Source organism: Micromys minutus (assembly GCF_963924665.1).
Source record: "Micromys minutus genome assembly, chromosome: 13".
NCBI lineage: Eukaryota > Metazoa > Chordata > Mammalia > Rodentia > Muridae > Micromys > Micromys minutus.
Genome location: NC_137982.1, coordinates 58,458,006 through 58,482,489, shown reverse-complemented (window position 1 = coordinate 58,482,489; position 24,484 = coordinate 58,458,006). Strand labels below are relative to the sequence as shown.

General features: G+C 34.9%; 3 protein-coding genes across 3 annotated transcripts; all 3 read left to right on the top strand.

Annotated features, from left to right (window-relative positions):
• Positions 1-289: 289 nt before the first annotated feature.
• On the top strand, positions 290-1,240 carry LOC308428974 (olfactory receptor 1165-like; the record flags this gene model as incomplete). Its single annotated transcript, XM_080927614.1, has 1 exon — positions 290-1,240. One exon carries the CDS (start codon positions 290-292, stop codon positions 1,238-1,240), a length of 951 nt encoding a protein of 316 aa, XP_080783740.1.
• An 8,455-nt stretch (positions 1,241-9,695) lies between these two features.
• On the top strand, positions 9,696-10,646 carry LOC308429248 (olfactory receptor 1165; the record flags this gene model as incomplete). Its single annotated transcript, XM_080927976.1, has 1 exon — positions 9,696-10,646. The coding sequence occupies one exon, from the start codon at positions 9,696-9,698 to the stop codon at positions 10,644-10,646; it is 951 nt and encodes a 316-aa protein (XP_080784102.1).
• Positions 10,647-23,147: 12,501 nt separating this feature from the next.
• LOC308428956 (olfactory receptor 1165-like) lies at positions 23,148-24,128 on the top strand (the record flags this gene model as incomplete). Its single annotated transcript, XM_080927597.1, has 1 exon — positions 23,148-24,128. The coding sequence occupies one exon, from the start codon at positions 23,148-23,150 to the stop codon at positions 24,126-24,128; it is 981 nt and encodes a 326-aa protein (XP_080783723.1).
• Positions 24,129-24,484: the final 356 nt, after the last annotated feature.

Genomic DNA, 24,484 nt, shown 5'->3' with positions numbered 1-24,484 from the left:
ATTTACATATTCACATAGTTGACATAGAATAATACTAATGAGTACTACATTTTGATTACAGATGAAATAAAAGCAATAGTCAAGAACAAAGGAATTGTCCTAAAATGCTAATCACTGACTGGCCAAATTAAGAACCAAAAACAAGGCAGAACATTCACAAATGGAAAACGTTCACATCTGACTTCATGATTTGTGGTGAGCCTCACATGAGCTTCTACTGCTCTGCTCTCTCAGGTTGCATTTAGTTTAGTTTATTTTTTCTACTTCATCTTTTATAATCTGAAAAGTTATGGTGTATGAAGTGATGAACCAGAGTTCTGCAACCACATTCATCTTGGTTGGTTTCTCAGAATATCCGCAGCTCCAGGTACCCCTCTTCCTCCTCTTTTTGACCATCTACTCAGTGACATTGATGGGGAACCTGGGCATACTTGTGGTTATAAAGATCAATCCCAAACTTCACACACCCATGTATTTTTTCCTTAGCCATCTTTCATTTTTAGATATATGTTATTCTAGTGTATTTACACCCAAACTTTTGCAGATCTTGATCATGGAAGATAGGACTATTTCTTTCAAAGGATGCATGATACAATTTTTCTTTATTTGTACATTTGTGATTACAGAAATGTTCATGTTAGCAGTGATGGCCTATGACAGGTTTGTGGCTGTTTGTAATCCCCTACTCTATACAGTTGTGATGCCTATTCAGTTCTGTGCTCTGCTAGTATCTGGAACATACATGATTGGTGGATTGTGTGCTGTGATACTCATATATACTCTTTTGCAACTATCTTATTGTGAATATGGCATCATCAATCACTTTGGCTGCGAGTACTCTGCTGTCATCTCCGTATCTTGCTCTGACTCCTCCTTTAGCCAGATGACATGCTTAGTCATTTCTATAGTTAGTGAATCTTCTAGTGTACTGATCACTCTCGCCTCATATGTGTTCATAGTTTTCACTATTATAAAGATGCCTTCAAAAGGAGGCCTACGAAAAGCCTTCTCCACGTGTACCTCCCACCTGACTGCCATAACAATCTTCCATGGGATTATACTCCTCCTATATTGTGTTCCCAACTCAAACAGCTCACGGCTCTTTGTCAAAGTTGCCACTGCTCTTTATACAGTCATGATCCCCATGCTGAACCCCCTTATCTATAGCTTGAGAAATAAAGATGTGAAGGACACAGTCAGGAGACTTATCAGCTCAAAACTGCATTCCCACATGACATGATTATGAATATTGTGTTGTGTTTGTTTGTGTGTTCACATGGACTTACATGTTCTCTATTTTATATAAATATAGTGGGATTTGATCAACTAAATGTAATCAATTTCAGCATAGGGATATTTAGAAACTTCTTTTGTAGACATCATGGATTATAGGATTAAGAAGTTTAAAAGTAAAACTCACTAATTTTATTATTTTTAATATGCAGTGGGTCTTATAAGAATTCTTTACATGTAGATGATAGTTATCTGTACAGAATCCAAACTCCTGTGGTCATAACTCACAAAGTGTCTCTGTGCTATGTTGTGTAACTTTTACTTTTGATTTAATTTTCTATTGTATTCTGTATTATGAAAATATCATTTCATTAAGATTAAGAAAGCCAACGATGCCAAACTCTATTTCTCACCAATTTTAAGTAGTAATCTACTGTATTTAAATGTTGATGCAAAAAATAATATCAATTTTTTTCACTTTCTTTCAGTAGTTTATAAATTAATTTTTGTGATTCAAAATCATATTAGTAATTTATATCTTGGATTGTTTGTTCTCTCCCTGTGTCTACTACTAAGAAGTTAATCATATGTGAATCTACTTCATTGATGGAACAAACGTGATAAATATTATTCATTTCTTTTAATTTCCTATTTATTCAGTGATATGATTTACATCATTAAAGTGTATTTTATCCTCATGTCTCTTCTCTTAGAGCTGCTACTGCAATCATATTATCAAGAATTAACATCAATTTAGTTTTAACCTCCTCAATAATATATATATATATATATATATATATATATATATATATATATATAATATCATTTCTGAAAATGTACAAGGATGTTGAACTTCTCACATAACTGACATTTTGTAAGAGATTTTCATTATATTTTTGATTTTTTTTTCAAAAATATCATTTAGCTATTCTTTATTGTCATTAAAATAGAAGAACTCTAGGAACATATACATTTAATTTCTGAGCAGAATAATAGGGGAGTATTGCCAGTATCTGTTTTGTTTTGGTTAGCACAATTTCTCTCTATGTAGCCTTGGCTATCCCCGAACCTGCCTTGTAGACTAAAGTGGCTTTGAACGTTTAGATATGTGGTTGCCTCTGCTTCTAAGTGCAGGTATTAAAGGTGTTCTGGGACAAGATTGAAGGCCCACAATGAAGATAGAAACTCCACAAGAAGATCAACACAGCCAACTAACCTGGAACCTTGGCTTCTCTCAGCCCCCCCCCCCTGAACATATGTAGATGTGTAACTTGGTCTTCATGCAGTGTTGAACAACTAGATTAGGGGCTATCCCTAATGTTGTTGTTCGTCTTTAGGAAATTAAGGGGTCTGCAACACCATAGAATGAACAATTCCAACCAACCAGACTCCTCAAAGCTCCCAAGGAATAAACCACCAACCAAAGAATACACATGGAGGCACCCATGACTCCAACTGGATATGTAACAGCAGATTGCCTTATATGGCATCACTGGGAGAGAAGCCCTTCTGTCCTGAATGCTCAGACACTGAGGCAGGAATTGGTGGGTGATTAGGGGAGGAGGATGCAGGAGGAGTGGGAGAAGATAGGGGATTTAGGGAGAAAAAATTAGGAAGGGAATAACATTTGAATATAAATAAATATATTAACCAATTAAAAAAAGTTGCTTGTCTGGAAACTTGAAGCAATTCCACTAAAATCAGGGACTCGACAATGTTGCCCACTCTCCCCCTACCTATTCAACATAGTACTGGAAGGCCTGGCTGGAGCAATTAGACAGCAAAAGGAAATCAAAGGAATACAAATTGGAAGGGAAGAAGTAAAATCATCACTATTTGCAGATGGCATGATAGTGCACTTAAGTGACTCCAAAAATTCCACCAGAGAACTTCTACAGCTGATAAACTAGTTCAGCAAAGTGGCTGTATATAAAATTAACTCAAATAAATCAGTAGTCTTCCTATATTCAAAGGACAAACACGTGGAGAAAAAATTAGGGAAAAGATACCCTTCACAATAGTCACAAAAAATATGAAATACCTTGGTGTGACTCTAACTAAGCAAGTGAAGGACCTGTATGACAAGAACTTCAAACCTCTAAAGAAGGTAATCGAGGAAGATCCCAGAAATGAAAAGATCTCACATGCTTATGAATTGGAAGGATCAACATTGTAAAGCCTCTTACCAAAAGCAATCTACAGATTCAATGCAATCCCCATCAAAATTCCAACCCAATTCTTCACAGTGTTAGAAAGAACAATGTGCAATTTCATCTGGAATGATAAAAGACCTGTTTTCCTAACTTAGATGTCTTGCCTGGTTTCAGTGGGAAAAGAAGAATCTAGCCCTGCAGAGATTTCAGGGCTCAGGTGTGAAAAAAAAAAAAAAAACGGGAGGTGGTCATTCTCTTTAAAAAGAAGAGATGGAAGGTTGGGGGGCGGGGAGAACTGTAAAAGTGGGAAAAGTGGAGGGGTTGCAGAGATCAGGATGGAAAGTGAATTAAAAATGAACTGTGTCCTGCCACTTTCCAGCTGATTTCCGGCAAGAATTCCATGAATCTACAAAATGAAGTTAAATCATATATATTATATATGAAATGTACAGCTAGCTATGTTATTTATTGAGACAATCAGTTATTAATAATTTAGTGGTCAGATACTTTTGATACAGACCTTTAATTTCACTACTCCAAAGGTAAAGACAGTTGGACCAGGTTTTATGTAGAGATCCTTGATCCATTTGGTTGTGAGCTTTTAAAAGGAGATGACAATGGGTTGATTTACATTCTTGTACATGCTGAACTCTAGATGAAGCAGCAGCCTTCATTAAAAATGCTGTCTTTTTTTGCATTGAATGGTTTTAGTTTTGTTCTCAAAGATCAAGTGACCAAAAAAAATGTGTGGTTTCATTTTTGAATCTTCAATTCTATTCTATTAATCTACTTTCCTGTCACTATACCAATACCATGCAGTTTTTATTACAATTGATCTGTAATACAACTTGAGGTCAGGCATGGTGATTCCCCTAGAATTTTTTTTTTATTATTGAAAACAGTTTTCTCTATCCTGTTTTTTGGGGTTTTGTTTGTTCATTTGTTTGTTTTTTGTTTATTCAAAATGAATTTGAAAATTGTTTTTTCTAACTCCATGAAGAAATGGAGGAGAGTTATGCTAGGCTCCTAATTGTAAGCATAACAGAGTATTATTAATGGTGTCAGGGATTGGTGCTTCCCCATGTGATGTGCCACAAGTTGGGTAGTCCCTCATTCTCTGCTCCAAATTATTTGTCTGTGCATTTCTTTTAGACAGGCCTAATTTTGGGTCAAATGTTTTGTGGGTTAGATGGTGTTTTTATCTCTTCACTGGGGGTTATGTCTGCCTACAGGAAGTGGCCTCTTCAGGTTCCATGTCTCTAGTGTTAGTCCTCTCAGCTAAGTTCACCTGTGTTACTCCTGGGAGTCTCCTCAATCCCAACCTTGATATGATTTTTCTTCCCCCGTGCTTATGAGAACTTCCCCAGATCCTCATCCACTCACCTCTAAACCTTTTCTTTCTCTCTCATTTTAGAAAACAAGCAGGCAAATGCACAAACATAAAAGCAAACTAACAAGCCAGAATAAAACTTAATAAATAAAAAACACAGACGAAAATGTTTAGTGGCTTTTTCAGGCATGGACATTACTGTAGTAATGATTTGGAAGTTACTGTGTTCTTAATAAGAGATAAGGGAGTTCTCTCTAATTATGTTTGTTTCACTTCATGAGTACAGTCTGTTAGGATTCTCCAGGGTCTGATTCCCTAATGTTGCACAGTTAGATGTTAGTACATAAAATGTGCATAAAGCGTAATTTCAAAGCTCAAGAGCAACTTTATGAGGCTCAAGCTAGAATAATTTGACAAAAAACTGTACTTTTTGAATTGTTTTGTTTATAATTGTTTTCAAAGAAATGCTTTGCTTGGCATATTGGACCATTTTAATTTTGAGCAGTATTATGCACACTACTTATAAAGAATAGCAAGGATATAAGTTAAAATTTATAATAAAAAATTTGTCTTTGTTGAATATCTTACATTTAGGATATAACTTTTGTTTAGTATTTTACATGTTTGCTGTCATAATAATTTTGGAAGGAAAATCTGATATGAAATGAGAAAGAGTAATACCTGCTTATTTGACTAAAGGTATGTATTTTGATACTAAACCATTATGAGCTCTGATATTATCTTACTGTTTTACTCAAAGCTTCTCCTCAGTTCCTTAACCCATATGCCCCAAAAGGCCATCATCTAAGCATAAACATTTTAGGATATTTTTTAGAAATAACTGTGTCTACTATTTATATACTACTAATGTATTCTTTTCAGTTTGTAAACTTATATACATACATATAAATATGTGCATACATACATCACATGCATATATACATATATGTGATTTTGTTGCTTTTTATTTTGCTTATTGTTGGACTTATTCATAAAACTACACAGAGTGATACAGTACCAAGTTATAAGTCAAAACTTCCATATATTGTATACCATTAAAGTAATAAATAGATCATCACACTCCCAAAAAAAGCCACCTACTGTAAATACATCACTTTAATTTTGAAAAAGAGAACTACATGTTATTTTTATTCATGGTCACCTGACTGTGCACCTGCACACAAGAAACTGTCAGTCTTCTCTCAGTGGAATTTGTTATCTTGGCACATCATTTTCCTCAGTTTCTGTTCCTACTAACATCACTACCATTGTGAATTATTTTGGTTTATATTAAAAGTTCCTTAGTGATGTTAGAATATTTTCTTCTGCCCTCAGGAAAATTTTTGATGCATGTGATTTATTTTTAAATCTTGCTTTAGGTTTTTCTGCTTGTTTATTTACTGGTTATTTTATTTATTTACATTTCAAATGTTATCACCCCATTCTTGTTTTTCCCTCTGCAAACTCCCTATCCCATTCCCCTTACCCCTGCTTCTATGAGGGTGCTCCTTATCCACCATCCCACTTTTGCCTAACTGCCCTAGCATCCCCTTACACTGGGGCATTGAGCTTTCACAGGACCAAGCACCTCCCTTCCCAATGATGCCAGATTTGGCAATCTGCTACATATGTACCTGGATGTATGGGTTGTTCCATGTGTACTCTGGTTTGTTTTATTTTTTTTCTCTTACAACTTTATTTACAAAAAAGAGGGATACATGTACAGATTTTTAAAGGCATTTTGGAATAACATTATATGAATATATTTTTGTCAGTACTTAATTTTTTAGAGGTTTAATAACAGAACCTGGGAGCTCTGAGGCATCTGGTTGATATTGTGTTCTTAAAGTAGAGTTGAAAACTTCTTCAGCTCCTATAGTCCTTCCCCTAATCCAGTGCTCAGTCAGATGGTAAGCTGCAAGTATCTGAATCTGTGCTGGTCAGGCTCTAGAAGAGCCTCCTGGGGCTCAGCTACATTAGGCTCCAATCAACAAGTGCTTCTTGGGATCAACAATCCTATCTTGGTTTGGTGTCTGCAGATAGGATGGTGCCCTAGGTGGGACAGTCCTTGGATGACTTTTCCTTCAGACTCTGCTCCATACTCTGGCCTTTTGTTAGCTTTAGGCAGAAACATTTTGGGGTTAATATTTTTGAGATGGGTGTGTGGCCCCATCTCTCAAAAGGGGGCCATGCCTAAACACTAGATATGATTTCTACAGTTTCTTCTCTTTGGTTTGTACTTTGGCTAATGTCATCCCTATTGGGTCTTGGGGACCTCTTTCTTGCCTGAATCTGGGACTATCTAGTGCTTACCTCTGGTTCCTCATCCCAGACTGCTACACACCTCTGTTCAATTTATTTACCCTCTGTACTTTTCTATGTTTCCTCCCACATCTGCTCCTGCTCCCCCTTTCCTCCCCACTCCTCTCTCCTTCCCAAGTCCCTCTCTTCCTCTATATTCCATGGTTATTTTGTGATTTTTTTAAAAAGTTATTTATGTATTATAGACTAATTTATATTCTATACAGTATTTTCTCTTATTCTGTAATTTGTTCTTTCAAACTATTTTTATTTTTTCTTGTTGTAAAGCTTCTATTTTAGTATATTTTTGTTTTATCTTTGTGCTTTTGAAGGATTGAGACTACTTATCCATTACAATGTCCTGAGATATATATTTAATGATGAAGCTGTATGTAAAATTTTATTTTATCTGTAGCTATATTTAGTTATTTATTCTGATTAGATTAATTTATTAGTTGATAAAACAGAGTCCTAATTCTATTATTGAGCATATGGACATATCATTTTCCTAGTATCAGTTTTTGACAAGATAGACTTTATTCCATTCCTGTTCCTTGTAATTTGGTATAAATCACTATCAATGTTTGGGTTTACTTTAAGTTATTTAACTTGTTCCATCTCTTGGTTTGCTTTAGGAATGTCCCTCCTGCATTGATAACTAGAAATTTGCAGTATATATTAAATCATAGAGTTGCCTTGGCTTATCATTTCAGTCAATATTACTGTGACTATTAAAAGCCCCCCTGCCCTTTCTGTGTGTAAGATGTAATGTTCAGTTACATAAATCTTGTCCCTGAAGATTCGAATGGAGAAATTATTTCATTCTTTAACTGTTAGAAAGAATTTGGGTTTAAGTTGAGAGGATCACTCAAGGTTTATGATATTATGACATGATCATACTAGAAATTATTTTTCACAGCAAGGTAAAAACAATTTAAACTGATATTATTGACTTTCAAAGAAAAAAATTTATACTTCATGTAAGCTATAACATGAGGTAGTTAAAAGGAAACGTTGAGTTTTCACTACCTTTCATAATAATCATATTTATATAATTTCTGCCTACAATCCATGAACAACTCCTCAGGTATAGTCATATAAATTATTTAATACTTAGAGTCCTCATGAATAACTGAAATGAAATTCCTTATTAACAAATCATTTATATGTTTTAATTCTTTTTCTCTACATGAAAAGAATTATTTTTTAATATGAAGGCATATATTTTCATTCCCAGGCTTTTCTCATTTTAATTCTTAGTAAGTAATGGTTATTCTTTCCTTGCAATGACTTATGCAGTACAGAGGGTCATAGAAGTTAAAGAAAGCCATTGTGTATCTTTACTTTATAAAATTATCTTTAATCTTTCTTTACAATTCAGTTGTTATCCAGGTCTGCCCTTCAACAGTTCATCATACCATCCCCTCTTCCACATCTCCAAGAGGATGCTCCTACCTTCCCCCACTCCACTACAACCTGCCAGGCTTCCTCACTCACTGGGGCCTCAAGAGTAAGGTGAGACTGAGGCCAGACTAGGCAGTCCTCTGCTATATATGTGTTGGGGACCTCCTACCTGCAAGGGTATGCTACCTGGTTGGTGGCTCTGTGTTTGAGAGAACTGGAGGTCCAGGTTAGTTGAGACTGCTTGTCTTTCTATGGGCTCATCCTCCTTCACAACTTCTTCCAGCCTTTCCCTAATTCAATCACAGTGGTCCCTGACATCAGTTTATTAATAGAGTGTAATTATCTGTATTTGTCTCAGTGAGTTTCAAGTTGGGTCTCTCAGAGGGAAGCCATACTAGGCTACTGATTGTAAGCACACCATAGCATCAGTATCAGTGTTAGAACTTGAAACCTCTTCTTAAAATTGACCTAATTTGGGCTGGTTACTGGTCTTCCTTTTCTCCGGCTCTTCTCCATTTTTTTTTTCCCATGCAGTTTTTTTAGACTGCAAATAATCTAGATCAAAATTTTTGACTATGTGATGGCAACCCCATCTTTCCACTTGATACCTGTCTTTTGTCCCGAGGTGAATCTTTTAAAATGTCTTTAATTCCATCTTCAATAAATCATTTGGCTGTCAAAATTCTTATGCTTTACAGACTGTAAGAAGGTGAAAATCTGAATTCAATGTCAATACTATCAGTTCTCTTCAAAGGACACTTAAAATTATAAAATATTTAAAAACAAAATAGCACTGGCATATGTGATACCTTTTATGATGGGTCAATTCTAGTAAATTTGCCATTAGATTTTAATATATGTGATAAAGGTAATATATCCACAACACTCTTCTGATGTGATTGTATGACTAAAACCAATTATGTTTAATGTTTTTGTTTTTAATGTGTGATTTTTAGTCATAAATTTGTTTATTATTATGTTCAATTATGTTTATATATATATAATTTGTAATTAAAATTTTATCCAGTGCTACTGTTTAAATTTTAGATTGAAAAAAAAAAAAACTACATGACTGAAAATCAAAATCAATGAAAATAATACCAATCAGAACTTGATGCAAGCAAGATTCCAATTGAAGTAGAATTTTAATGAATGATAATGGACAACCTCTTGTTTTCAATAGGCCTATAATGAAAATCTACAAAATCACATTCTCCCACTTTCCTGCTTTAAATTATGGTCACTTTCATTCTACTTTGTTAAAATAAAAAGTCATGGTGATTGATTTTGGAAATGACAGTTCTGTGACCAGGTTTATCCTGTTAGGTTTTTCAGAATATCCACATCTACATGCACCTCTATTTTTCCTGTTTTTTATGATCTACACAATTACTCTATTAGGTAATATGGGCATAATTGTGGTCAGAAAGATCAATACCAAGCTCCACACACCCATGTATTTTTTTCTGAGCCATCTTTCATTTTTGGATATCTGTTATTCCAGTGTATTTACACCTAAACTGCTAGAAATCTTGATTGTGGAAGACAGGACAATCTCTTTCAAAGGATGCATGACACAATTCTTTTTTATTTGTGCATTCGTTATTACAGAAATGTTCATGTTAGCAGTGATGGCCTATGACAGGTTTGTGGCTGTGTGTAAGCCCTTACTCTACACAGTTTCAATGTCTCCTAAGTTGTGTTCTTTCCTTGTAGCTGGAACATATATTTGGGGTATACTCTGTTCCTCAACTATTACATACTCTCTTTTGCAACTATCCTACTGTGGACCTAACATAATCAACCACTTTGGCTGTGAGTACTCAGCCATTTTGTCTTTGTCTTGTTCTGACCCTACCTTCAGCCAAGTGGTATGTTTAATCATTTCTATATTCAATGAGACTTGCAGTCTCTTCATCATCCTGGCCTCCTATGTCTTCATAGTTGTCACAATCATTAAGATGCCATCCAAAGGAGGATTCCAAAAAGCTTTCTCTACTTGCTCCTCCCACCTGATGGCCATCAGCATCTTCCATGGGATCATTCTCCTTCTCTACTGTGTACCCAATTCCAAAAACTCATGGCTTGTGGTCAAAGTGGCAACTGTGCTTTTCACTGTCATGATCCCAATGCTTAACCCCCTCATTTATAGCCTTAGAAATAAAGATGTGAAAGGGACAGTCAGCAGAATCATGTACTTAAAACTTCAAGGTCAAACAACATAATTTAAGCAGATACTATATTTTTATACATACATATTAATATGAGACAAGTTGATTACACTTTGATAATAACTGAAATTATTAGTCTCATTCAGTTATATGTTATATACATTTTGTCTAGAATACACACCACTTTTACTCTGTTAAGAACATTTTCTTTTACAAATACAATATGTTTAGCTTTGTTACATGTGAAGTTTCTATATACAATACTTTAAAAACTCTCTTCTGAATAGTGTAGAAGTAAGATTTTAAAAGGAAAATTACCTTGTGGAATAGTTTGGAGAGTTTTGGTGTTATGTCTGCAATAAATGTCTGATAAAATTCTGAACTGAACCCGTCTGGACCTGGGCTTTTTTTGGCTGGGAGGCATTTGATGACTTCTTATATTTCTTTAGGTGTTATGGGGTTATTTAGATGGTTTACCTGTTCCTGGTTTAACTTTAGGATCTTGTATCTGTCTAGGAATTCATCCATTTCCTCCAGATTTTCAAACTTTGTGGAGTATAGGCTTTTGTAGTAGGATCTAGAAGGAATAACACCTAACACATTTTTGAGGGTACAATAACCTGAGTTCCTAAACCATACGAAGACCCTACAAGGAAAGAGAACTTCAGACCAATCTCACTTATGGACATTGATGCAAACATACTCAACCAAAGGCTTGCAAACCAAATCCAAGAACACATCAAAACAATCATTCACCAGGACCAAGTAGGCTTCATCCCTGGGATGCAGGGATGGTTTAATATAAGAAAATCCATCAATGTAATTTACCATATAAACAAACTCAAAGAACAAATCACATGGTCATCTCACTAGATGATGAGAAAGCATTTGACAAAATTCAACACCACTTCATGTTAAAAGTCCTGGAAAAAACAGGAATCCAAGGTCCATACCTAAACATAATAAAACCAATATACAACAAACCAAGAGCCAACATCAAACTTAATGGTGGGAAACTTGAGGCAATCCCACTAAAATCAGGGACTTGACAAGGCTGCCCACTCTCCCCCTACCTATTCAACATAGTACTGGAAGTACTGGCTGGAGCAATTAGACAGAAAAAGGAGATCAAGGGGATAAAAATCAGAAAGGAAGAAGTAAAAACATCACTATTTGCAGTTGACATGATAGTGTACTAAGTGACCCCACAAATTCCACCAGAGAACTCCTACAGCTGATAAACAAGTTCAGCAAAGTGGCTGGATACAAAATTAACTCAAACAAATCAGTAGCCTTCCTATATTCAAAGGACAAACATGTGGAAAAAAAAATTAGGGTAAAAATACCCTTCACAATAGTCACAAAAACTATGAAATACCTTGGTGTGACTCTAACTAAGCAAGTGAAAGACCTGTATGACAAGAACTTCAAACCTCTAAAGTAGGAAATTGAGGAAGATCTCAGAAAATGGAAATATCTCCCTTGCTCATGGATTGGAAGGATCAACATTTTAAAAATTGCCATCTTGACATTGTCATTGTAACTAGTAAGACCTTAATGCAGAGTATCAAACCTTAAAAAAAAAAAAAAAAAAAGAAAAAAAAAAGCCAAGCTCTAACGCAATTGTATTTGTATACATTTATGCAAAAATGTTTAAATTTTTTTTTATCTTTGTTTTTTTAAATAAAAGTTAAAAAAATAAAAATAAAAAAAGGAAAATTACATACTCAACACTTTCTAGTCATCTCATGCTTTATTTTGACTTTTGATCAATAAATACTATAAACAAAGTTGATTGTTCCTATATTATATAAACTGAAGTCCTGAAATTATTTTTGAATCAATAGTGTTGATAAATTATGGTTATAATTTCATCTTAATGTTGTTTTATATCATGTCTTGTTTTACAGTATAAAATACTGCCTTGATTTAAACAGCAAGCATGCATTGAAAGTATTAGCTTCTAAGTGCAACAGTCACTTTTGAGTGTCAACATGATATACTAAGTAAAATAAAGGGTATTATAACAATGCCAATATCAAGAATGTTTTCTATTTGTTTACAATAGTATTTACATATAGCATTATATAATTGACAAAAATATCAAAAGGAATGGTAATTTTTTTCTCAGTGATATTGAAAATACAATTTATATTTTGTTATGTAATAATTATACATAAGTCGAAGATCAAGACCCATTATTCCCTTCATTTGGAAGATATATAAAATGACCAATATATTTCTGTATTGACAGTTTCTTTTCATCATTTTTTATTCATGTTACATTCCAATCACAGTCCCCAATGCCTCCACAGCTCTCAGTCCCACGCTAATAAATACTACCCCTCAGTGAAAGGAAAACCCAGTCATAAGGTACCACCTAACCCTGAGACATCTTGCATGAAGTACAGCCTATTAATCCAGGTAGAGGAAGGATCCAGTGGTTTCCAACAGAGACAGCCACCTGTTCAATTGGTAGAAAACTCACTTAGAGAGTGAGCTGTTCACCTCTTACAAATGGAAGGAGCTAAGTCTAGATCCTGAATTCTCTTTAGTTGGTGGTTCATTCTCTGTTCCCATGTTAGTTGACTCTATAGGTTTTCTCCTGGTAACCTTGACTCTTCAGCATATTCAATTCTATTCTACACACTTGCACAATACTCTTCAATCTCTGCCTGACATTCAGCTATAAGTATCTATATCTCTTTCCATCTGGTGATAGATAAAGCTCTCCAGGAGATATATTGTTTACTGTCTGCAAGCAAGCATAACACAGAATCATTAATAATGTCAGGAGTTGGATCTCTCCAGTTAAATGGGTCTCATTTTGGGAGAGTCATTGGTTGGCTATTCCTTGAGTCTCAACTTCATCTTTATCCCTGTACATCTTGTAGGCAGGACAAATTTTGGGTTGAATTTTTGTAGATGTTTTGATCTCCCTCTCCTTTCACTGGAAGTTCTAGCTGGCTATAGGAAGTGGCCACTTCAGTCCCCATATTCTCAGTTAGGCTAACTTCCCTATCCCAGGTCTTCAACTAGTCTCAGAGATGCACCCCACTGAATTCCTTTCTCATTTCCAGTACCCACTTGCCCTTCTCAACTGATCACCATTCACATATACCTCTTCCATACATTTTCTTCTCCCCTTTCACTTCTCATGATTGTACAACCAGTTTGGAAATCAACTCTGCAGTTTCTCAGAAAACTGGGACTAGCTCTACCTCAAGACTCATATAATCAAAGGAACTCTACCATTCCACAAATATGCTGTTTCAGCTATTTTTATAGCATATTTATTGTAAAACTGAGAAACTGTAAGTATCCTATATGTTTTACAACTAAGGAGTGGGTAAAGAAAATGTGATACATTTGCACAGTGAAATACTACTGAGTTATTAAAAACAAATATATGTGTTTTCTAGACATTTGGATGGACCTAGAGAATATCACCCTGATGTAATAATCTGTGTTTTTTCATTCTGTCTCACTGGCAGTGTGTGTGAACACCAAAACTTAGGCAGAGAAAATACAAGAAACTAAAACACACTCCATTCTCTCCATCATCTGGATGTAGGAGTGGCATAATATAGCTTAAATGAGGGTTCCAGCTCAGCTGAGTTGCAATGCAGACTGAGGCTGAGGAGGAAGGAGTTTCGATACTTCTGTGATAGAGTCAGGAAGGAAGGAAACATGTCTTAGCTAAGGTGTGAGTGTTCTTTTCCAGAGGGCAGAGGGGCCTTTTACTGAAGACTTAGGTGGCTGCTCTGTATGACAAAGGCCTTCCACCATGGATTAATAATATATATATATATATATATATATATATATATATATATATATATATATATATTATGAAAGAGACAGTCCTAGTTTGTATAAACTGTTTATTCATTGTTCATCAAGGGAGATATGTATATACTACTTACTCAGGGAGGGCCAGAGATTAAATACCATTTGCAGAAAGGAATGGGAAGAGAAGGTTATTGGCTAAACCCTTGGGTAGACCCATCTTGAAATCTCATTGTCATGGAGAATTCTATACTGTGACAAGTCGTCATAATCTTTAAATAGTTATGGCCACATGCTCCAGGGAAGGAACTGGTTCAGGAGCAGATGAAATGCCTACTAGTTTCAGATATGAAGTACTGGGAATTTTGAATCTGTTTAACCTCCCCAGTCTATGTCTGGTGACATAGTTATGGTGACTTGAACCAAAAGTCCTCCTTTTCTTTTTTTCTTTTTTAAAGAGGAGGTGTCATTGCAGTGATTACCTCATGTTATTTGTAGTGGAGATTTTGGGTGGAGAGGTCTGTAAGCATTAAAATAAAATACAACATAAGCCAGAGGGTTAATGAAGGGTGAGGGCTATTATTGAGCCACTCAATTGTTCAGTGGATCGAAATTGAGAGTACATATATACAGAGTTAGTGAGAGTATTCACCCTGGTTTTAAATATCATCTGATTTATCTACATAGATATCACATTTTTCTTATTTTATGCAAGTTTCCCCAAGTTCAATAGCCTTTGGGCTATGATAAAAGAGTTTATCTGTCACTGGAGGGTCTCAAAGTTTTCATATGTGTATCTCAGTGTCTGTTTGTCTCAAAAGTCTTCAGTTAGATGATGAATCTAGACAAAGGCATATTGGTGGCCCCAGGCAGGTCCTAGGGCATGACTGATCAGTCTCTGTCTGGCCTAAGACAGCAGCACCATTTCTCTCTCCCTTTAGTAGAGATAAACCTGTAGAATAATTATAACGAGAGAGCAGAATCTCAGCATGGGGATATTTGTAGAAGGTTGGTGATGTACATAGTAAGCCTGTAATAGTTTGATTGGGAGCATGTTGGAGGTATAGTTTTGTGGTGTTTGTGGCAAGGTTATTTGAGGAATTTTAGTCCAGGAAGGAATAATATAAGTGGAGAGTTATATGTGTTGTATTAAGGAAGGAAGAGGAAAGAGTTGGGAATTTATATACTTTAGCTAACTGAGGAAGAAAATATTATATTAATTATGTATATGGGATAGGCAGAAATAGCTTGTCTATAAAAAGAAACTAGTTGTTATTTAATAATTAAATAATCATTATTAGCTTAGTTGGTTTGACCTGTAAATGCAGATTAAATAATTTTTGAAGCTTAAATTTTTAAAAGGAATTGAAAAAATTTTGGTCAATTTTGGGTTAAAAAGCATGGACATTATTTCAGGTCTTCTTATTAGGGAGAACAGTAAATAATCAAGAAAGCATGAAAATTTTTGCATTTAATGTTTCAGGTGTGTGTGTGTGTGTGTGTGTGTGTGTGTGTGTGTGTGTGTGTGTGTTTTGTTTTGTTGTTTTTCTTTGTTTCCTTTTTTTTTCTTTTTTGATTTTTTGTTCAAACTTTTAGCAGCAAGGTCTCATTCATTCTATTTGTAGCTTGTTGTTGGGGCTGTTCTGCCATGGTATGACTTTTGGTAGTTTGCTCTAACAGGCAGGTCCTTCTCCTCCTCGTGTGTGTGTGTGTGTGTGTGTGTGTGTGTGTGTGTGTGTGTGTTTGTGTGTGTGTGTGTGTGTGTGTGTGTGTGTGTGTTTCTTGGCTGGTATTGTTAGAAGTTGGGGTGTGCTGGTTTTTTTAAACCTTAAAACTAGAGCGGGAATAGAAGAAGCATAGGGACTTGGTGGAACCATATTGGTAGGGCCAATTTGGGTGTAGAGATCACATTTTTTGTTTATGGTCTGTTGGACTGTCTGGATTTAGATGAAGGTGAGTGAAGTAGTTCTGACTGAAAACAAAAGTGGGAAGAAGACAGAATGTGTTTCTTCAGATTGGGAAGAACTGGGCCCTTTGGTCTAGTTCCAGGGTTTACTGAAAGGTCTTTGCTTAATCCAGAGTTTCAAAGTAGTTCTGCCTGGGCCACCAGCAGTGGTATGTATCAGCTGGTGTAGACAGCCAATTGCTTAACATTGAGTAGGGCTCACCTGAAAGGAGGTCTAGAAATGAAAAAGGCAGGGTGTCAAGACAGGTGTTCTGATCAAGGCTCAAAGTTTAATGTTCAGCACAGTGTATATAAAGGGAGACAACACAAAACCCATCCCCAGAACAGTAGTGTAGAGTAGCAACAGTACAGCAGTAAATCTAAGTTTCCACATATTTGCAGTTCGTTAACTCTGGCACAATCAAATCTGCTGCTTGTTAATTCTGTCTCATCAAAACTCACAGTGACAGTCAAGGCAGGTGTTTCTGCTCCAGCCAATGAAGCTTGTCACTCAAAGTCAGCTTCTGCCTTTCATGGGTGTTTTAAGTCTCCCTAACCTGCCAGACTGAGGCAGTGGTTATGCCCACATTGTAGGCACCACATAGCAGATAAAATGCCTACTGGTCTCATATTACAGAGTACTGGGGTTTCTGAATCTACTCAGATTTTGACTGGCTAGATGTCATATATTAACTAAAATTAAAGAGGATGCTTTATAGTTTACTACATACACAAGCCTCCCAGGGTTCTGTGTAAATGAAATATTTTAATATAAATGTAAACAGAGAATAAATATGATAGCTTTATTTCTTTACCTTATGCTAGTTCCCAATAGTCACATAGATAAACAAAGAGTTATTTAAAACTGTAACTCATTAGCTGAACAATTAAGTAATTTATCTTTACTTTCTATGCCAATTTGACTACCTCCTAGTTCCATCCTATGACACATATTTTTACTGATCTGGATCTTCAGACTCCATAAATGTTTCCATGATATTTCTATGGACTCTTACTCGTGGCTCTAAATTCTTATGCATTATATGAATCTCTCTTTCTCTTCTCTTTTCTTCCTTTGGGTGGCTGACATCCTGCTTCTTCTCTATCCTGCCCAGCCATTGGGTGATTAGCATTGTGGACAAGTGAGAAAATAAATGGTAAGAATTATATACACATGTTTAAGACAAGATATTCTTAATATAAGAATTAAAATGTAATGTTTGGAGGTAGAGATATGAGGGTAGAGAAGTCAGCATTTGAATAACACAAAAATAAAGTTTACAGAGCACAAAATTATTAAGCATATAGTCATTTCCGCTCTACTCAACTTTTAAAATTCTAGCTCAATTTTAGTTTTATATGAACCCAAGTTCTAAATGAAATGGATTCACTCACTAGATTATACCTGTGATAGTAATAATACACTCTTGTTTCATCAGCTGAATATAAAAGGACACAATGAGTAAAAACAAAAGTTTATTTACAAAGAAGGCCTTGCTTTGCCAGGCTCAGTATTCACAGAGATAGAAGATGTAACAACAGTAATTTTTTTTAATTTTATTTTTCTTAAGTTAAACAACTTTATTTAAAAAAAAACAAAGATAAATGTACAGATTTTAAGAATTTTTGCATAAAAGTATATGAATATATTTTTGTCAGTACTTGATTGTTTTTTAAAGTTTTGATAGTATGCACTAAAATCTTACTAGTAAAAATGAGAATAAAGTACATGTAAAACAAGATGAAACCTGGAATTAGTCTAAGATTTCTTGATCTATAAAGATCTAGCATAATGGTTTTTCATTTTCTTTTCATTTCTTTCTTTCTTTTTCTTTCTTTCTTTCTTTTTTTTTTTTTTTTTTTTGGCCATTGTATTTTCTTGAACTTAATATAGTCTGTGAGTTGTTTCAGGGTGTTCAGAGCTTTCTGGGATTAGTATCCAATTATCAGTGACTGCATATTATGTCTGTTCTTTTGTGACTGGGTTTTCTCAATCAGGATGATAATCTCTAGATTCAGCTATTTCCTTAAGAATTTCATGAAGTCATTGTTTCTGATAGATGAGTAGTACTCCATTGTGTAAATACACCACAATTTTTGTATCCATTCATCTACTGATGGACATCTGGGTTCTTTCCAGCTTCTGGCTATTATAAACAGGGCATCTATGAACGTTGTGGTGCATGGGTCTTTGTTGTATCTTGGAGTACGCTGGGGTATATGCCCAAAAGTGGAATAACTGGGTCATCAGGTAGTAGTATGTACAATTTTCTGAGGAATTGCCAGACTGATTTCCAGAGTGGTTGTATCAATTTACGACCCCACCAACAGTGGAGAAGTGTTCTTCTTTCTCTGCATCCTTGCCAGCATTTGCTGTCATGTTAATTTTTGATATTAGACATTCTGGTTGATGTGAGGTGGAATGTCAGGGTTGTTTTGATTTGCATTTCCCTGATGGCTAATGATGTCGTGCTCATCCTTAGTTGTTTCTCAGAAATTTGATATTCCTCTGTTTATAACTTTTTGCTTAGCTCTGAACTCCATTTCTTAATAGGGTTGTTTGACTTTCTGGTGTCTAACGTCTTAAGTTCTTTGTATACCTTGGATATAGGATTGGAAAATATCTTTTCCTTATCTGTTGACTGCCACTATTTTTTTTTCTTGATTGTGTCCTTAGCCTTACAGAATCTTTGGAATCTCATTAAGTCCCATTTCTTGATATTTGACCTAAGAGCATGAGCCACTGGCGTTCTGTTCAGGAAATTTACTCCTGTGCCTATGTGTTCTAAGGTTTTCCCTACTTTCTCTTCTAATAGTTTCACTGTACCTGGTTTAATGTGGAGATCTATGATCCACTTGCACTTGAGCTTTGTACAAGGAGATAAGAAAGGGTCTATTTTCATTCTTCTGCATGCTAAGTGCCAGTAAAACCAATACCATTTGTTGAAGTGGCTGTCCGCTTTCCATTGAATATTTAAAGCTCCTTTGTCAAAAATCAAGTGATCATATATGTGAGGACTAGTTTCTGAATATTCTATTCTATTTCATTGATACATATGCCTATCTCTTTAACAGTACTGTGCGGTTTGTAGCACAATTGACTTCTAATATAGCTTAAGGTGAGGGATAGTGATTCCTGCAGATGTTTTCTTGTTGAGAATAGATTGGGCTATCTAGGTCTTTTTTATTCCAGATGAAATTGCACATTGCACTTTCCAATTCTATGAAGAATTGGGTTGGAATATTGATGGGGATTGCATTGAATCTGTATATTGCTTTTGGTAAGATGGCCATTTTTACAGTGTTGATCCTTCCTATCCATGAGCATGGGAGATCTTTCCAATTTCAGAGGTCTTTCATGATTTCCTTCTTTAGAAATTTGAAATTCTTGTCATACAGGTCCTTCACTTGCTTAGTTAGAGTCACACCAAGTTTTTTCACAGTTTTTGTTACTATTGTGAAGGGTATATTTTCCATAATTTCTTTCTCCACATGTTTTTCCTTTGAGTAGAGGAAGACTACTGATTTGTTTGAGTTAATTTTATATCCAGCAACTTTGCGGAACTTCTTTATCAGCTGTAGAAGTTTTCTGGTGGAACTTTTGGGATCACCAATATACACTATCTCACCATCTGTAAATAGTGATGTTTTTATTTCTTCTTTCCAATTTGTATCTCTTTGATCTCCTTTTGCTGTAAAATTGCTCTGGCCAGGACATACAGTATTATGTTGAATATGTAGGGGGAGTGGGCAACCTTGTTGAACACCTGATTTTAGTGGGATTGCTTCAAGTTTCCCACCATTATGTTTGATGTTGTCTATTGGTTTGCTGTATATTGCTTTTATTATGTTTAGGTATGGGCTTTGGATTTCTGTTCTTTCCAAGACTTTTAATATGAAGGGGTGCTGAATTTCGTCAAATGCTTTGTCAGCATCTAGAGAGATGACCATGTTTTTTTTTTTTTTTTTTTTTTTCCTTTGAGTTTGTGTTGATGGAAGATTAAGTTGTTGGTTTTCTGCATATTAAAACATCCCTGAATCCCTAGGATGAAGCCTGCTTGATCATGGTGTATGATCGTTTAGATTTTTTCTTAGATTCGGATTGTAAGGATTTTGTTAAGTATTGTCCATCAATGTTCATAAGTGAGATTGGTCTGAAATTCTCTTTCCTCTTAGGGTCTTTGTGTGGTTTAGGAATGAGGGTTATTGTGGCCTGGAAAAATGAGTTAGGTTGTATTCCATCTGACTCTAATTTGTGGAATAGTTTGGACAGTATTGGTATTAGGTCATCAATAAATATCTGATAGAATTCTGCACTGATTCTATCTGAACCTGTACTTTTTTTTTTTTTTTTTTTTTTGATTGGAAGGCTTTGATGACAACTTCTATTACTTTAGATGTTAAGGGATAATTTAGATGGTTTACCTCATTCTTGTTTAACTTTATTATCTGATATCTGTGTAGGAATTTATCCACTTCCTCCAGATTTTGGTGCTTCATTGAATATAGGCTGTTGTAGTAGAATCTGATGATTTTTTGAATTTGAATCTCATAGGTTTGTGTATGTTGTGTTTTCATTTTCATTCAATTCTAGAAAATATTTAATTTCTTTCTTTATTTCTTCTTTGATTATACTATTGTTTAATAGACCATTATTTAGTTTTTATGTGTATATGTGCTTTATGTTGTCATTGTTATTAAAGACCAGCCTTAGACCATGGTGATCTGATAGGATGCATGGGAATATTTCAATCTTCTTATATCTATTGAGGCTTGTTTTGTTACCAATTATATAGTCCAATTTGGAGAAAGTGCTGTGAGGTGCTGAGAAGAAGGTGTATTCTTTTGTTTTAGGATGATATATTCTGTAGATGTCTATTAATTTCAATTGGTGCATAACCTCTGCTAGTTTTACTGTGTCCTTTTTCAGTTAATGTTTCCATGATCTGTCCATTGATGAGAGTGGGGTGTTGAGGGCTTCTTCTATTATTGTGTGGGGTGCAAAGCATTTTTTGAGCTTTAGTAGGGTGTGTTTTATGAATATGGTCGCTCTTGTATTTGGAGCATATATGTTAAGGATTGAGAGTTCTTCTTGACAAATTTTCTCTATAATGAGTTTAAAATGTCCTTTCTCATCTTTTTTGATAACTTTTTGTTGAAAATCAAAAAATAGAAGAAAAGTTGTATGTAGAATATAATGTGTTCCTAATTTTAACAGGAACACAACCATACAGAGTATTGTGAATTTCTTCCCAGTGACACATACTTATCATCTTCAAAATTATGAACAAGCAAAAATATTATTATAGAAATACTGTTAAGACCCCTATAGGCAGACTCTGCTGAATCACATTTTCCACAATTAATGTTTTACAATTTTATAAGAAAGATATCCTGAATTCCATTTTATTTATTTCTTTCCTATTCGATTTAAGATGAAGCTGTATTCATAATTATAAAATGTATGTTTTGGAATAATCACTAAGATGTAATATGTATATAAGCAATGCTTTTAATTGTATTATTTTGTGAAAACTTCATATATAATTTCTGTAGTTGTATCATTTCCCCTGTACCTTCCATTGCTTCAGTTCCTCCTGTGTACCTCCCACTCCTGCAAATCTGTTGTCGCTTATTCATTAATTAAAATTATTAGATATAAATGTACACAAGTTTTTAAATTGAGCCTGCTGAGATACTAAAACTTATTAGGACTGACCTCTTGGGATTGGCTAACTTATCAGGGGGTAAGTCCCTGGAGAAGATGGATACTATCTCTATCAGCAACAATTAATTGTCAGTGACTCTTCTTCTAGGAGTAAAGCCTTTTGAGAATTATCCCATCCAAGTTGTCGTGTCAACTAAGGTTGTCGTAGTTGAGATCTTGTTGAGATTTATTGGTTGCAGCTCCTTCTTCACATACAAAATGCTCTTTCTAAGAGCAGGTGTATAGTCTGGCTCCTCTGGCTCTTATATTTCTCCACCCTTTTCATTCTGTCTTGTTTCTTTACCAGCAGTTCTCAACCTGTGGATTTTAATGCCTTCGGGGGTCATATATCAGATGTTATGCACATTAGATATTTATGTTATGATTTATAACTGTAGTAAAATTACAATTATAAAGTAGCAATAAAATAATTTTATGCTTAGGGTTATAATTTTATAGTATGAGGGATTATATTAAAAATATTAACATGATAGAGGTTGAGAACCACTGTCTTAAACTTAGATATAGGTGCTCCACTGAGAATAAATATTAAAGATTATACATCTGTTTCTTTTGCATTTTTTTTCTGCAGTGATCTTCATCTGCTGCAAAAAGAAGTGTCTTTACTGAGTGTGAAAATTTTCCTTTCAGTGGGAATAGGAAATATATACAATGCAATTAAAAATTTCACTGGCTCAATAAATTGGTATTATCAGATTCTCTTCTAGGATCCAAGGCCCCACCAGCCATAGATGGGAAGATAAATTTATAATACTAGACATCAATTCACTATTATTGAATTCATTTTCATAGCCATTTTTTTACCTCTACAATGTATGTGCCATTATTTCCCTTTTCAGGAAATCTTGCTATTTATAGGTAAATAACTTTTTTAATAATGATTGTATATTCTTATTTACAGATGTGAGCATGAGTGACTCAGTGAAAAAAGAAAAGACTTGTTCAAATAGAAAATGGAACTTGATTGAGGTAAAGCATAAGTATATCAAAGAGAAATCAATACACACTTGATGCATGGCATTGCAGTGGCTCTTCTTGGAGGTATGCCTGCATTCTGTCATACCTATTTCTGTACTGCAAACTGCAGCTCAAGATGAATTCTGTGGGACTTTCTAATAGAAGCCAAAGGTGGAATGAGGGAAATCGAAGCATGGTGTCTTCTTTTATTTTGTTGGCATTTTCAGAATTTCCAGACCTCCAATTACCCCTGTTCATTGTATTCTTGACCATGTATACAGTTACTGTGTTGGAAAATCTTGGTATGATTTTTGTCATCAGAATGAATTCAAAACTCCATACTCCAATGTACTTTTTTCTCAGCCACTTATCATTTGTTGATTTTTGTTACACGTCTGTAATTGCCCCAAAACTTTTAGACCTTTTGCTTGTGGAAGACAAATCAATTTCCTTTGAAGGGTGCATGATTCAATACTTTCTTGGGTGCACATTTGTGATTACAGAGATGTTCATGTTAGCAGTGATGGCCTATGACAGGTTTGTGGCTGTTTGTAATCCTCTACTTTACACTGTTGCTATGTCTCACAAGCTCTGCTCATTCCTGGTAGTAGTTACTTACATATGGGCTGGAATATTTTCCTCGACTCTCACATATATACTTTTGCAGCTCTCTTATTGTGGACCTAATGTCATCAATCACTTTTGCTGTGAGTACTCTGCCCTCCTTTCTGTGTCCTGCTCAGACACCTCCTTCAGCCAAATGGCATGCCTAGTCATTTCTATGTTTAATGAGGCTTGTTGCCTCTTGATCATCATTACCTCCTATGTTTTCATAGTTGTCACCATCATCAAAATTCCCACTAAAGGGGCTTTCCGAAAAGCATTCTCCACCTGTGCCTCCCACCTAACAGCTATTGGTGTTTGCCATGGGATTGTTCTTCTACTATACTGTGTGCTCAAATCCAAAAGCTCACTGTTTCTTGTAAAAATAGCTACTGTGTTCCACAGCATGGTCATCCCTATGCTGAATCCCCTCATCTACAGCCTGAGAAATAAAGATGTTAAAAAGACTGTCAGAAAGTTAATCTACCTGAAATGTATTTTTCATTCAATATGACTAACCTGTTTCTAATTACTTGCATAAATATATTTCATATATTTTACCAAAAATTTGCAGCTATTTCTATCAATAATGGAATGGTATACATGTGAGAATTATACAATGTATGTGTACCTACAAAAATTAAATCTAATCAAGAAGTACAGAAAAATTATTATATCTTCAGAATCCAGTGTACTACTGTAGAATTTTAATTTTTTCCAAAACAATATGGTTTATAATTATTAATTTGCTTTCCAAATATATAGCAGTACTTAGATGTTCAGGAAGAAACAAAATATCTAAAAAAAAAAAAAACATTACATTCAATTCCAAATAAACTACAGTGATATAAAAAATAACCAAGTAAAATA